Source organism: Telopea speciosissima, chromosome 2 (genome assembly GCF_018873765.1).
Source record: "Telopea speciosissima isolate NSW1024214 ecotype Mountain lineage chromosome 2, Tspe_v1, whole genome shotgun sequence".
NCBI classification, from domain to species: Eukaryota; Viridiplantae; Streptophyta; class Magnoliopsida; order Proteales; family Proteaceae; genus Telopea; species Telopea speciosissima.
Genome location: NC_057917.1, coordinates 28,136,766 through 28,151,971, shown reverse-complemented (window position 1 = coordinate 28,151,971; position 15,206 = coordinate 28,136,766). Strand labels below are relative to the sequence as shown.

Sequence of the window (15,206 nt, the reverse complement as noted above, 5' to 3'; positions counted from 1 at the left end):
TAAAATTTTTTTTGGTAGGATAAGATGAGATTATTTTATACATTGGAAAGTGGTGTTTTAAATTTATACATTGTTCAACGAAAATTGAGATTATTTTACTCTATCTTTATAATTTATAATTTATAATTAATAATAATTATCTCTTATTGAATTTATCTGAAAAAACGTGAGAAAACTGAGTAGGGAAATGATTGGTCCATTAATTTTTATAAAAGAATAATTAATGTAATATTGATGGGGGTTTATTAATGGAGGAAGAATTTAATAGCTGAAAATTATAACAAATAATAATTAATAATTAATGAAGGGTATTTTTTTGGGCTTAATGAAATTGTTGAAGGGTATTTTTGGTATGAAAAGATTTACCATGACTTTTGAGTTTCTACATTTATAATATAGTATAATATGATATAATATGATATGATAGTATGATTATTGTTGTTGTTGTTATTAGTATCAAATCTGACTGGAGGATCGTGTTATCCGATTCACTGACTGCTCCATGTAACCTGGACAGGATTGCTGGATTGGTCTTATCTTGGGATCAATCATGGCCGATATCGATCCGATCCAGCCGATTTTGCCTGATCCCGATTCGATATGAGATTATGAACACCCTCACTATCTCGTCTTTTTATCGACTCCATTTCCAGCCCGCTTCATTTCATCAAGTTCCTCTAATAGAGGGGGTGGCTCTTCGCTATTTCCTGCCCGCTCCAGATAAAGAGGTCCATCTATCTCCCTGGCGAGGGTGAAGACCGATTCCCAATATTTTGCAGCTGACCTCTTAATTGGTACAGTAACTCTGGAAGTCGTCCACAGACTCCATACTCCATAGCACTGCAATTAGCACTGCAATTTTTCTTTTTGTCATCGCGTATTCGCGTCACCCCCTCAAAGCTTAAAACTTAAAAGGTAAACGAGATTCGAAAGGTCGGGCCGACGGGGGCATAAGAAAAAGAAAAGGTAATTCAAATCGTCGATGATATTGTAGCCGGACACGGTGAGTGGGTCTCATGGTGGAGAAAAACAAATGAGCTTAATTAAACAGAATTGAGAAAGTCTAGATGGGAATAGGGGAAATGGGAAATCGAAAGGGAAGATGTTTTTGAACCTTTGAATGCTTCCTCCTGACAGAGTTGAGAAAGTCTGGATTAATTAAACAGAGAATTTCTTCGTTGCTATAACAGACTAAGCAAAATAAAAACCACGAATTCCAATGATGGTAATGGAGGAGATGATTTTTCTACTTTCACGGAATATTCTTTCATCCTGTGACAAATTTCAGGTTATTTTTCTACTCAATAACTTTTCTTCAAAATATTGACTGCGACAAAATATAACCACCAATTCCAATGATGGTGACTGGAAGAGATGATAAAACCACTAATTCCAATGATGGTGATTGCAGGAGATGATAAAACCACTAATTTGTAATGGCTGGTCAACTTTATCCAGCGAGACTGGAAAAGAGTTCTGGATCTCAATTCTTTTTTGTCAAGATCTTCCTCTGCTAGATAGCTGGGGTTTGTTTGTCAGCAATGGATCAAAGAATCCACGCCTGGCTACTGGTTGCTCTCTTTCAAATTACATCTATAGCAGCCGTGACAAATTCTGTAGATGGTAGGTATTGTTCTACCGGTTTCATCTTAATAAAGATAATCTATGAAAAGATCAAGAGGGCAGGAAGAGTCATATTGAGTGTAGTTGATATGTTGTGTGGTTACAATTTCATCAGTTAGGCACCCTAAGGTTAATATATGTTTACTTTAAGATTGGTAGGTTATACTAATTTTAGGTATTACAAAAGCACCCAGTGTTTCCTGTTCAAGAAGATCTCAATGGAAAGCTAGAAAGGTCAACTTTTTTGGTATCATTGAAGGTATTCGGTAAAAGTTCTCATTCAGCATGAAAGTTATTCAAGTGTCTGTTGATTTGCTGCCAAAATCTATATGTAATAGACACTTTTATAGGGTAGCCCACTGCTTTGATTTGCAGTGGAGCTCAGTCTTTCAATCTCCAAGTTTAAACAAGTTAGCTGAGAAAAAAAGCATGAAAAATTTGATGCTTAAATAAAGAATCTTGTATATGGAACAACGTACCCATCCCCTCCCTCTGTTTGTATTAGGACTGACAAGACAGTTTTTGAAATTATGAGAAGGATATGACTGTCAAATATGTCCCAACACTACGAAGTTTTTATCATAAAGGAGAGTCACTGAAATCTAAGTCACTTTTGGAACATGATTGGATTATGGTCCTAACTCCTAACAAGCCTAGGGCATTTCTTTTCTTGAGAAAAAAGATTGTTAAAACTGATTTATTTCTTTGGTTTTGCATTCCTTATTTTATTCTGGAACATTCTGGGGAATTTCTGTGCTAGAATCTAGTCTTTGGCAGCAGGAGACTGAAAAATAGTAGTCATGTGATGTCATTTTTGTTATCTTTTGCTGATGCAGTTTCTGCTCTGTATTCGCTCAAGCTTGTTTGGCAAAATACACCAACTAATTGGGTGGGCTCAGATCCTTGTGGTAATGGTTGGGTTGGAATTAGCTGCTCTGATTCTCGAGTGATCTCCATGTAAGTCATTACTATTTTCAATCAGTTATCAATGGTTTCAACATGTAGAAATTCCTGATACTTCTGCCCCTTCAATTTCTATATCAGAACATTATCAAGCATTGGACTGAAAGGTCAGTTGTCTGGAGACATCCAGTCCTTCTCTGAGTTACAGACACTGTAAGTCTTCCATTGCATTTTTTGCTTGCTCTGTCGTAACCCTTAAATGGGGCGTGATTGAAAAAAATTCCATCATACAATACAGATCAGATATGATCATATGTTTTCGTAATAGGGAAGTGGTTGAAAACTTTCATTGCAAAATAAAAATCAGATACTGTAACATAATTATACGCACACCTATATTCTCTCTCATCTCTTTAATGTTTGACCTTTGTCCTTGTGATGTTAATAATTACATGTTTGGCAGATGAGGAAGTAATTCCTTATTTCCTGGTCTCTGTGAGCTAAGTTAAGGGTCAATATGATCAAATCAAATGTTGGGTAGATAGAACACCCCTTGAATAGTCGACATGTCAAATTTCATAGCCCATTTCAACCATATGATCACCATCCACTCATCTAGTGGATTTTCTTCAATGTATTGTTAGACATCAAATCTATGGAAGACTCTAATGTGTCTTTTATTATTATTATTATTATTATTATTATTATTGTTATATATATATATATAAATCTGTAGCGAGAGTTCTTTCTCTGTATTGCAAATCTGAGAGAGGTGTGAGGAATGAGCGACTATAGCCCTATTCTCCATTGATAGTGAAACAGATCTCGATGAGCAAAATTTCGTTTTTGTTGCTAATTCAGAGCCTGCCAAAACGAAATGGCAGGCAAAACAGGAGTCTTGCATTGTTTTGGTCGGCATTTAACTAGTTTCAGCGAAATTTCGATATCTTTCATATCGTTTTAGCGAAACGACATATTCCAGCTTACTTAAATACTCCATTTCACAAGTTTTTGTCAAAATTTCGACCAGAACTCAACAGTATTGCTTATTTCTCTTTGGAGAAGGAGAAAACACCTCCTTTGCTGGTATTTTTGCCACATCACCGCCTCAAACTGCTGGAATACACTTCTGGGAATTGCCACATCACTCCAAAGAGATCAATTGCTGCTTATTGGTGAAGATTTGGCCACACTCAATAGATCCAGGTAAACAATTTTTTCCCAAAAATGATTTTTTACAAAAAATTATGGTAAATACCTATTAGTTGATGATGAAAATTTTGTATGTCAGATACCGGAGGCCGATCTACATACTCACGGTGTTGGAAATTTTTTTTTTAATTTTTGTGTGTTTTTTTAAAAACATTTCCTACAAAAAATATGTGAAAAAATTAGGGTTAATGTATATATATATATATTAGACACCGTTGGCCAATCTATGGCCTCACTGAGTCGGAATTGTTTTTTTCTGGTAATAATTATTTTTTATTTTAAAATTATAAAAATGATTTAAAAAATAAAAAAAGGAAAATATTTTGTTTTTGTTTGAAAAATAAAGAAAAATTATGAAAGTAATTTCAGCGTGTTTTGAAGTGCATATGAGCTTATTGTGTTGTATCATATTAACTTTTGTTGTAATAGACCAATTTTATTAAAAAAATTTTGAAAAATAATTAAGAGGAAAATATAAGGGTTGGAGGAAAAATAATAAGTAGCTACATAGTTATTTCAGTGGTCTCAGTTGATGTGCCTTAGTTAATAATGGCTTGTTTTCTTTATTCAACACTATGGTGGTTGGATAATGGCTGACAGGGGAGGCGACTGGGGAGGAGGCAGGGTAGGTGACAGGGGAGACAGCATGGAAACATGGAGTGCCAATTGATGGTGATGAAAAAAAACACAATGTAATTATTGTCACAAGAAAATGATTGGAGGAGGGGCCACAAGATTGAAACAACATTTAGCTGGTGACAATCAGAATTGTATTCAAGGTTCTCCTTCTCCAATTACATGTGATAATAGGTTTTTATATACAAAGAGTAGGACGATCAATAGAGATCTCCTTTGACTCAACTTACTATACAAGATAGATATGTATGGTGGGAATCCTAGATGGGATCCACCACTAATAGAAACCGTGGATAGGCAATCCTAGAGAGGATCCACCACTGATGGAAACCAAGGATAGCACACTGCCAGCTGTAGAGACAGTTTGGTTGAGGGGAGGACGGTACTAGACCCGGTATGGAGGGGTTTTGATCCTTGAACAGGAACCATGATTTGTCGAATCGGACGTGATGAGCAATATAGAACCGATTTCTAGTTAAGTCCAGGCAGCGATAGCCCATGTGGGAGGGGCTATAACCAAGAAAAATACAGGGAGAGGACCTGAATTCCATCTTGTGTTTGTGATAAGGTCGGAGAAAAGGAAAACACAGATAACCGAATGTACGCAGGAACGAGTAATCCGGAGGGCGGTTGGTAACAAGTTCAAATGGGGAAACGCCTTTGGTGATCCTAGAGGGCATGCGCTTGATTAAGTACACAGCCGTCTCAAATGCGAAATGCCAATACTGGTGTGGAACAGAGCCGTGAGCAAGGAGGGTGAGCCCCATCTCCACAATGTGGCGGTGGCGATGCTCAGCAGCCCCTTGTTGCTCATGGGTGTGGGGGCAAGAAATACGGTGTTGAATGCCCAATTTTTCAAAGAAGCGAGACAAAGAACAATACTCACTACCCCAGTCAGATTGAACCATTTTAATTTTTCTATTGAACTGGCTCTCAACTAGGGACTGGAATTTGGAGAAGGTGGTGAATCCTTCGGAGTAGTGAACTAAAGGATAGTACCAAACATATTTCGTGCAATCATCAACGAAAATAAAAAAATAATGATAACCATTAATTGAAACAAAGGGAGAGGGTCCCCAAACATCTGTGAAAACTAAATCTAAAGGGAAAAGCACTATGAGTGAATGTCTCTGGTAAACTTAGTCTACTTGCTTTGTCCAATTGGCAAGCCGTAGAAATTGAAATAACAGAATTAGGAAAGCAAGGTAATTGATGAACTCGAAGAATCTGACGAAGAACCCTCTCGTTGGGATGACCAAGACGGCAATGCCATCCATTGTAGGAGGTTCATTCAGCAAGGTAGACGGACGGGTGACTGGAGTCACTGGACTAGTGGACTGCACTGGAAGGGTGTATAAACCCGTATTACTCGGACAGGAAAGTAGTGTACTTTTAGTTGCCTGGTCCTTAACCTGAAAACAAGACTGATGGAATTCAAAGTATACGTTATTATCACGACTAAATCTTTGCACAAGAAGAAAGGATTGGTTATGCTAGGGACATAAAGAACATTAGAATGAGAAAAAGAACGATGGGGGTAGGTCAATGTTGAAGAACCAATATTGGAGATGGGGAGTCCCTTACCGTTTCTGACATGTAGTTGATCCGATCCATTGTACGCATCATAGGAGGAGAGTAACTAGAGATCAGACGTCACAATATGAGTGGCACCAGTGTCAGGATACCAGGTAGGATGGTGAGGAGGTGGTGGGGGCGGTTAAGGGTAAGTGTGACAGGCATTCAATGGGTTATGGGATGGGGGAGCAGGCTAATATGGGGAATGCAGTGTGAAAGGGGGAGCCGAATAGGTGGGATAGGAGGACAGATGCTGGCTAGGGTTAACGAGAAAAACAGTTGGAGGTGTACTGATTGTTACGGTTGCATATGGTACATGACAGACGACCTGGTTGAGTGTAGCTCCCTCCCTTACCGCGATCGCGACCACGACCACCGCAACCATGAGTGCTGTTACGGTCAGTGGTGGGAGGGCGTGGTGGGTCGGGGGAGGAACCTAGAGCAGAGTGGCGGCTGGCGGTATTGGCTGATGGGGCAGACTCTCCAACAGAGGCATCAACAACAGCAAGCTTCTTCAGCGCTGAACTATGAACGAACTCATGGCTTAGAAGGAGTGAAGTTCATCTTATGGGACTGGTACAGGGTGTCCCATGAGCATAGGGATCGTCTCTTTGAACTCAGAACGGAGGGCGTGAAAAATATGGACATTAAAATCTATTGTTGATAAAGGATTGCCGGTGGCGGCAAGTTCATCGGAAAAACCCTTGGCGCGCTGAAGGAAGGCCAAAACAGATTCGTCGGGCTTATACATCAAGCCATGCAAGGCGAGGTGGAGGGATTGAATGCGCGTAGTTGAAGTGAGCGGAAAGTATGTAAATAGAGTATCCCATATTGCATGACTAAAAGGCGTTAGTGGTGGCGGTGGGTTCATGTTTTCAGTGGTAGATTCAGTAGAGGGATCGCCCATGGATGCTACAACTAATGGAAAAAGAAAAAAAGGGTGCTCGGTAGAGCTTATTTTAACTCTGATACCATAACAATCCTAATTGTATTCAATGTTTTCCTTCTCCAATTACATGTGATAATAGGTTTTTATATACAAAAAATAGGACAATTAATAGAGATCCCCTTTGATTCAGCTTACTATACAAAATAGATATTGATAGTAGGAATCCTAGATGGGATCCACCACTAATAGAAACCGTGGATAGGCAATCCTAGAGAGAATCCACCACTGATGGAAACCAAGGATAGCACACCGCCAGCTGTAGAGATGGTTCGGTTGATAACTGGGAATACCAAAGATGTGGCTACATGCCCCATGGTTCTTGTGGAGATTTCTAGGGCCATATAGCTGCACACATGAGGGGAGGGAATATGAGGAAGGCAGAAAAGGAGAAGGCGAGGATAGAATTTGAGGAGTCAGTTCATGTGACCCAGGGGGATTATGATGGTGATGTTGACAGTGATAAACCTGTGTATGTGCCTGATTATGTGCAGACAGAGGCAGATGCAAGAGATTTTCGACGGGCAAAGGCTAGGAGCAGAGCCATTTTTCATGAGTAGGATAGATACAGAGCCTCTATGGGAGGAGCTGGTCCGTCTAGAGCAGGTGGAGTGGATCTGCACAGTCACAGGGGATAAGGCATTGATGCATTTCCCTTAAGGAGATCACAGAGTACGAGGGAAGCTCCATCTCGAGTACCACAATGACAGGACCTCGTACTCGAGCAGTATCTTGGCATCTACAGGGAAAAGGCAACAAACAACATAAACTGAAGGGGATGTGGGGTAATGTGAGGGGGATGGTTGGGAGGCTGTGTATGTAGCTATCATTCCATAGCATCTCAGCGCATGCCACTATGAGGACCTGTAGATGCGGTCGCTGAGGGTGGCCTAGGGGTCAAGGGGCCACCGGAGACGAGATGATGAATATGTATTGTCCTAGTAGAAAAGGAGCTTCAGGAGTATATAGATGACCTGAAACGTATGTGGTAGAGCTACGGGGTGACGATTACGTGTGATGGTTGGACTGGGTCCATGAGAAAGTCCATCAACTTTATAGTTTAATGTGATGAGAGGACAATATTCCTAAAATATGTGGATGCATCCAAGGAGAAAAAGGATGCTAAATACATTTATAAGTTGTACATTGTCTAGGTTGTGAAGGACAACGGAAGCAACTTCAAAAAGGTCGGTCAGAAGTTGATGAGTAACAGTAAGTACTGGCTCTTCTGGACCCATTGTGCAGTCCATTGCATTGACCTAATGCTGAAGGACATGGGATGATAAAATTGGTGCAGGGTATGGTTGAGAGCGAGACTGGTGAGCACCTTTTCTTACAACCATGGGATTGCACTGAACCTTCTGAGGGAGAAGTGTGAAAGGGACTTGGTCAGGCCTAGCCTCATTAGATTCGCCACAATCTACATTGCATTGAAGAGCTTTGAGTTGAAGAAAGCCGGACTCAGATTTATATTTGCATCTAAGGAGTGGTTTGGGTGGAGGGAGTTGAGTTCCCCTTGTGGTAGGGTAGCACAAGCAGCCATTTCATTTGAGGAGTTTTGGCACCAAGTGAGTAAGGTGGTGAAAGTTTTGGCCCCAATGGTCAAAGTCCTAGGGATGGTGGACTCTGCTTTCAATCCCACCATGCCACACTTGTATGGTACTGTGGACATGATGGACCACGTCTACAATGTGATGTCACGTGGCAGCAAGACCTTCCTCAAGATTATCAAGGATCATTGGGAGCTTCAACTTATGCATCCATTACATAAGTTTGATGAGTATTTTCTTTAATGTACCTAAGTGACATTGCATTTTACAATCTATAGATTGTATTACTATACATTGATAACCGAGGTGCTCTCTCTTCTCCCTTTGACGCTCTCTCTGCCAGAATACGGTTTGGCTTTGTGACCAATTCTAGGGCCAGCACGATCATAGGAGGGGAGGAAACAGAAAAATCTGAACTCCTGGAGCTGCAGCGATAGCCCAAAAAAAAAAATCCTGAAGGTTTGGAGGTCTCGATTTCTGCTGCTCGGCATGCTTACAGATCTGCTCTGATCTGATTCGGCTGTTCCCAGATCCGACTGGGGGTGGTCTCCCACCCCATTCCTGATTACCTGTCTAGAGGAGCTTGCACGGAGATTTCTCTGAGATCCCTCTCCTCATCCACAATGTCAGTGTAGGCTGGAGGTGCTCTCAACGATTCTAAATCGCTATTGACAGGGGCTTGGAGTCCTCGGTTTAGTAAGGGACATCTATTTTACCCTCTCTTTTTTATTTTTCTAGTTAATATTTATTTATTTATGTGTTTACCTTTTATTTATTATACTCCTTTTTATTCTGAATCCCATCCCCTCTTGTCTTGATTTTTGTTTGTTATACTTTACCAACCTTTTCCCTCTTGCTTATATTCCTCTGTCAGTGTGTTGTTTCAGCTATTTGTTGTTTCATCCAATATGATATTGGCCCTTGTTTCACCTACCTATTTTGTTAGTGTTGTGCTATAATCAATAAAACCCTTTCTTGTATGTATTGTTCATCTATATGTGGTTCTTATATCTGTTGACCTGATATTCTTGTGCAAGCTGTTTCTCTGTTAATTAATTTTGCATGATATTTTTCCATTCCCTTATAGGCTGATACGCTCTAGTTTAACATGGTAGAACTCGTTATATTTCTGTTTGATTTCCTGGATAGCATTTTACATATCTCATGTTGTATTACCTGCCTAGAAGTATTGATATATCTTTTGGTATTTATGTCTTGTACTATGTGTGTGGTTTCCATTGTCTAATGCCTAAGTGATTCTCTGTCTTGGTTATATTCTTTTCCCTATATTTGATGCTTGGGAACTCATTGTTTGTACTTCTCTAATATATTTATAAATATATATTCCTATTCCTATTCCTATAGTGGTGTGTCAGGTCGGTAGCTGGCACTTTAATGGATCCTTTTGCTTTTTGATCTTTTTCTTGATCTCATGTCTTTCCGTCCTCTTTCTTCTAGGGTGTCCCCAGTATGCAACGTGCCACATTGACGCCCAGATTTGATGATAAGTGGGCAAGGGCAAGTGAGTGGAATTATGCCAGCCCAAAAACATAGGATTAGATTAGTTTTCTGAAACATTTGATCCTTAATGGGTTAGAGCCTGGAATTGATAGATGTTATGAGGAGACGAAGGATTAATATAGCATGTATCCCAGAGACAAGATGGAAGGGTAACAAAGCTAAAGTGTTGGACGACTTCAAACTTTGGTATTCAGGAGACCAAAGTAATAGAAACGGAGTGGGGATTATAGTGGTAAAGATCTAAAGAATGATCTAGTAAGTGATAGGATTATTTCCATCAAACTAGTATTGGAGAAAGAGGTTGTCAATATTGTTTATGCTTACGCACCCTAGATAGGATTGGATGAAAGTAGTAAGTGCCAATTTTGGGACCACATGGATGATTTAGTGTAGGGTTTTGGCTAGGATGAATCGATAATTATTGGAGGTGACCTGAACGGTCACGTTGGGAAAGATTGTAGAGGCTATAAAGGTGTCCATGGAGGCTTCGGGATTGGGGAGAGGAATGAGGAGGGGACCTCAATCCTAGACTTTGCAGTAGCTTATGATCTATCCATTGTGAACTCTTTCTTTGGAAAAAGAGAGGAACACTTAGTTACCGATAAAAGTGGGATTCATACCAGTCAAATTGACTTCTTACTAACAAGAAGGGCAGACAAAATGGTGTGTAAGGACTGTAAAGTTATCCCTGGGGAGAGACTAACCACCTAACATGGATTGGTAGTCCTAGATATGTGCCTCAGTTCACAAAAGCGTAGGAGGAGGGAACCTATGTATCCTAAGATAAGGTAGTGGAGAGTAAAAGGGGAGTCCCTAAGGACATTTACTGATAATGTGGTCAAACAAAGAAAGTAGGACTTTAAGGGAGACACCAATGCAATGTGGAACGAGATGATGATTTGTATTAAGATGGTTGCCAAAGATGTGCTAGGGGAAGCGAAGGGTTGTCATCAGGCCCCTAGGGAGACTTAGTGATGGAGACAAAACAATCTTGTTTTAAGAGACGGCAAAGGATTAAAGATACTAAGGGTAAAAAGAGATATTATGATGCTAGAAATGAAGCTAGGAAGATTGTGGGGATGTCTAGGGCGAAGAAATATGAGGATCTTTATACCAACCTGAGCACTAAAGAAGGAGAAAAAGCTATTTACAAGATAGCTATAATGAGAGAAAGGAACAGTAGAGATTTCGATTAAGTGAGGTGCATCAAGAGTGATGATGGAAGAGTGTTGTTAAGGGATGGGGACATCATGAAGAGATGGGATGAATACATTTGTGACCTTCTAAATGGAGATAAGTTGTGTAGAAATGATCCAGACAATTACATCTTTCATCAAGACATCACACGGCATAGATATGTAAGAAAGATTAGTATGGTAGAAGTTAAAGAAGCTTTAAGAAAGATGAAAGCTGGCAAGACTCCAGGCCCAGATGAGATTCCGATAGAATTGTGGAAAACCTTGGAGATTGTGGGGTTTATTGGTTAACCATTCTATTTAACAGGATTATGAACATAAGAAAGATGCCTGATGAATAGAGGACAAACATTGTAGTCCCGATCTACAAGAATAAAGGTGATATCCAAAGTTGCGTTAATTATAGAAGCATAAAGCTTATGAGTCACACTATGAAACTTTAGGAGAAGGTTATTGAAGGTCATTTGAGAAGAGAGACCCATAATTTGGTTAACCAATTTGGTTTAATGCTAGACAGATCCATGACTGAAGCTATGTACTTATTGAGGAGGCTCATGGAAAGGCATAGAGATAGCAAGACGGATCTCCATATGGTCTTCATTGATCTGTAAAAAGCCTATGACCGAGTCCCTAGAGATTTAATCCGATAGGTTCTAGTGAAGAGAGGGGTATCGAGTAAATATGTGGATATAATAAAAGATATGTACGAGGACATGGTGATTGGTGTGAGATCTGTGGTAGGTCAGGGCAAGGAATTCCCAATTACGATTGGGCTACATCAGGGGTCAACCCTAAGCCCTTATCTTTTTGCTCTTATCATGGACGACCTAACCAAGAGCATTCAAGATGAGGTCCCATAGTGTATGCTCTTCGCCGATGATATTGTTTTGGTGAATGGAAAAAAAGCAGGGATTAACACTAAGTTAAAGCTATGGAGATCAACCTTGGAAACAAGAGGTTTTAAGATTAGTAGAATGAAGACGGAGTATTTGATGTGTAATTTTAGTCACATTATGATGGATACTAACATGGTGCGAATTGAGGAAAGAGAGATACCGCCGCAACATGACTATTTTAGATATTTGGGGGTCAATCATAAATAAAGAAGGTGACATAGAAGATGATGTCTCACAGAGAGTTAAGGTGGGATGGATGAAGTGGAGAGGTGCGTCCAGAATGCTGTGTGATCAACTTATTACTTTAAAGCTTAAAGGAAAGTTTTATAGGACTGTTGTTCGACTGGCTATGATGTATGGGACAGAATGTTAGGCAGTTAAGAAGTGTCATATTGAGAAGCTTTGTGTGGCAGAGATGAGGATGTTAAGATGGATTATGGAAAAACAAGGAACGATAAAGTAAGGAATGATCACATCAGAGCTGAATTGGGAGTTGCTCCGATCAATGACAAGCTCTGAGAGAGTCATTTGAGGTGGTTTGGTCATGTTCAATGGAGGCATAGGGACGCCTCAGTAAGGAGGAGTGATACGATTCCAATTGAAGGAACTAAAAGAGCGAGGGGCAGGCCTAAAATGACCATAGGAGAAGTTGTGAGAAAGGACATGCATAGTCTAGTTCTCGTGCCATGTATGACCTCGGATAGAGCCTATTGGAGGACAAGGATCCTTGTAGCAGACCCTATTTAGCTGAGATTATCCTGACTTGCTGGGTTGTGCCTCTTTCCTCTTTCACTTTCTTTTATTTTCCTTTGTTCATTTGTCATCTTTCATCTTTCATCTTTCACTTCTCATCTCATTTTCCTTTCTTCACTTTCACTTTTCACTTTTTACCTACTTTGTTTGATTGGGTCCAGGTAGCCGACCCCATTAAGTTGGGATAAGGCTGAGTTTGTTGTTGTGTTACTATACATTGACAGTATCTATATGTCAATTTTCAGCATGCTATCTAAACCCCAAGTATCAATTTAGTCATAGACAAAGGTTGAATCCAAATCTTCTAGAAGCAGTGAAGCAAGTGGTTGCCAAGTTTTAGCCCCGTGATACTGATGCAATACAGTCTATTTACAATAATGAGATTTTAAGTAGTTACTCCAACTGGTATTGGTTGTTAACGTTAACAATTTTCCAAATGGATCTAGATTAAAAGCTTCAAAGATACCTCGAGGGGTTTTGTAGCCCCTGCCATAGTGGCTGGCGGCAAGGTTTAGAATATTGGTATCGATTATCATATCGGAATGGTGATTTTAAGAGACGTATCGTATCGTATCGTATCGGAGATACGTATCGTATGCTACAGATACACATGGCAACGGTCAAGATAGGTTAAGGATTACACAGAAAATATGTACACTAATCCAGAATTGATACATATGAGTTCATTTTGTTTTTGTTGTTATGATTAAGATGCGTTTCTAGAAGCCCAAGGGATTAGGTTTAGAAACTCAGTTGAAAATGAGAACCACAGTGAATGAATATTGACTAAAATTAAGAATAAGTGATAAACAGTAATTTGGATCTCAGATTTGAATCAAATTTCATTGGGTAACTCTAATCAAATATAGGAACAGAATATCAAAAGTTGAACTTGTTCTAAGGGTCTGATATTGAGTTTCAGAAGTATCCTACTCAAGGAACTAAAACTCGTCTCGAGTACAGGTTTCGAGCTGGCCAAATATCGAGTTTGGGTATTTTGTTTTTTTTAACTCGATGGCTGGTTTTGGTGGGTTTTAGACCTAGTTTGGTCATGAAAGTTGGTATACAGCCTATTTTGGGCCATTTAAACACAATGACACTATCAGATTTTGAAAAATCAAAGTCCAAATAAAAGTTTCACTTAGTGGGAAACCAAGACAGACACTTGTTTGTGCTAGAAACCAGGACAAACACTTATATATGCCTAATATCATTTAAGTAAATGCTTTTGTATTTGTAAACGTTTACTTAAGATTTATTCATAAATAAGCAAATACCCCCCTATTTGAATCCAATAAAAATAGCTAAAAATTCAAATTCCAAAAGGATAAAAGTCAACCCCCCAGTTCAAGAACAAAAACTGGATTTTCGGCTGTAGGTGTAATTTTCAATTTTCTAATGCTGGGGTTTTACTCAAATCTAAAATTCCATAAATCTTAATATGGTTACACATTGCTAAAAAACCAAAAGTGCGGTAAAATATTCATTTGTTTCGCTGTCCAAAAAAAGATTTTCATTCAGAGCGATTTTGACAGCATTCGCGCACACCAGATTAAGTTTGACTGGTACATAACTCCTTCAATATAAATCAGATGTAAGCAATCTTGGATTTGTTGGAAAACTTTGGTTTATATTGAAGGAGTTATGTGCCGGTCAAACTTAATTTGGTGTGCACGAATGCTGTCAAAATCGCTCTGAATGAAAATATTTTTTTGGACATCAAAACAATTGAATATTTTACCACACTTTTGGTTTTTAGCAATGTTTTATCATATTAAGCTTTATGGAATATTTAGATTTGAGAAAAACCCTAGCATTAGAAAGTTAAAAATTGCACCTACCGCTGAAAATCCAGTTTTTGTTCTTGAACTGGGGGGTTGACTTTTTATCCTTTTGGAATTTGATTTTTAACTATTTTTATTGGATTCAAATAGGGGGATATTTGCTTATTTATGAATAATATCTTAGTAAATGTTTTACAAAAACATTTACTTAAATAATATTAGGCATAAATAAGTGTATGTCCTGGTTTTTGGCATAAATAAGTGTCTGTATACCAAGGTTTGCATAAATAGGTGTCTGTATACCAAGATTTCCCACAGAGATGACCTAAACCACCAAGATCTCGGCCGAGACATTGTAACTTTCCATTTCGCCCTTCATCTTGTCTCGAGCATTTAAAATAGCGAGATTTTCTTCGAGATCTCGCGAGTTTTATTTCTGTGATTTTACTTGAAATAGGACTTCTAAAATCAAGAATTGATATCAGTAACCAAGTGATTTCTGATCAGCAAATAAACTCACTCAGATTCAGTAACAACATTTAATAGAATTTAGAATAGAACTGAACAATAATCTGAGATATTATGCAAAACAAAATCTACTAATGGAAACT

At 39.0% G+C, this 15,206-nt stretch overlaps 1 protein-coding gene across 1 annotated transcript in view; it reads left to right on the top strand.

Moving 5' to 3' along the window:
• Window positions 1–1,506: 1,506 nt before the first annotated feature.
• The window catches only part of LOC122652624 (leucine-rich repeat receptor protein kinase HPCA1-like), a 58,527-nt gene continuing 44,827 nt past the window's right edge, over window positions 1,507–15,206 (top strand). Inside the window, exons 1-3 of the mRNA XM_043846416.1 lie at window positions 1,507–1,623; window positions 2,460–2,580; window positions 2,668–2,739. Coding sequence (XP_043702351.1) covers window positions 1,542–1,623; window positions 2,460–2,580; window positions 2,668–2,739 — 275 coding nt within the window. The 5' untranslated portion in view covers window positions 1,507–1,541. The remainder of the gene's footprint in view (window positions 1,624–2,459; window positions 2,581–2,667; window positions 2,740–15,206) is intronic.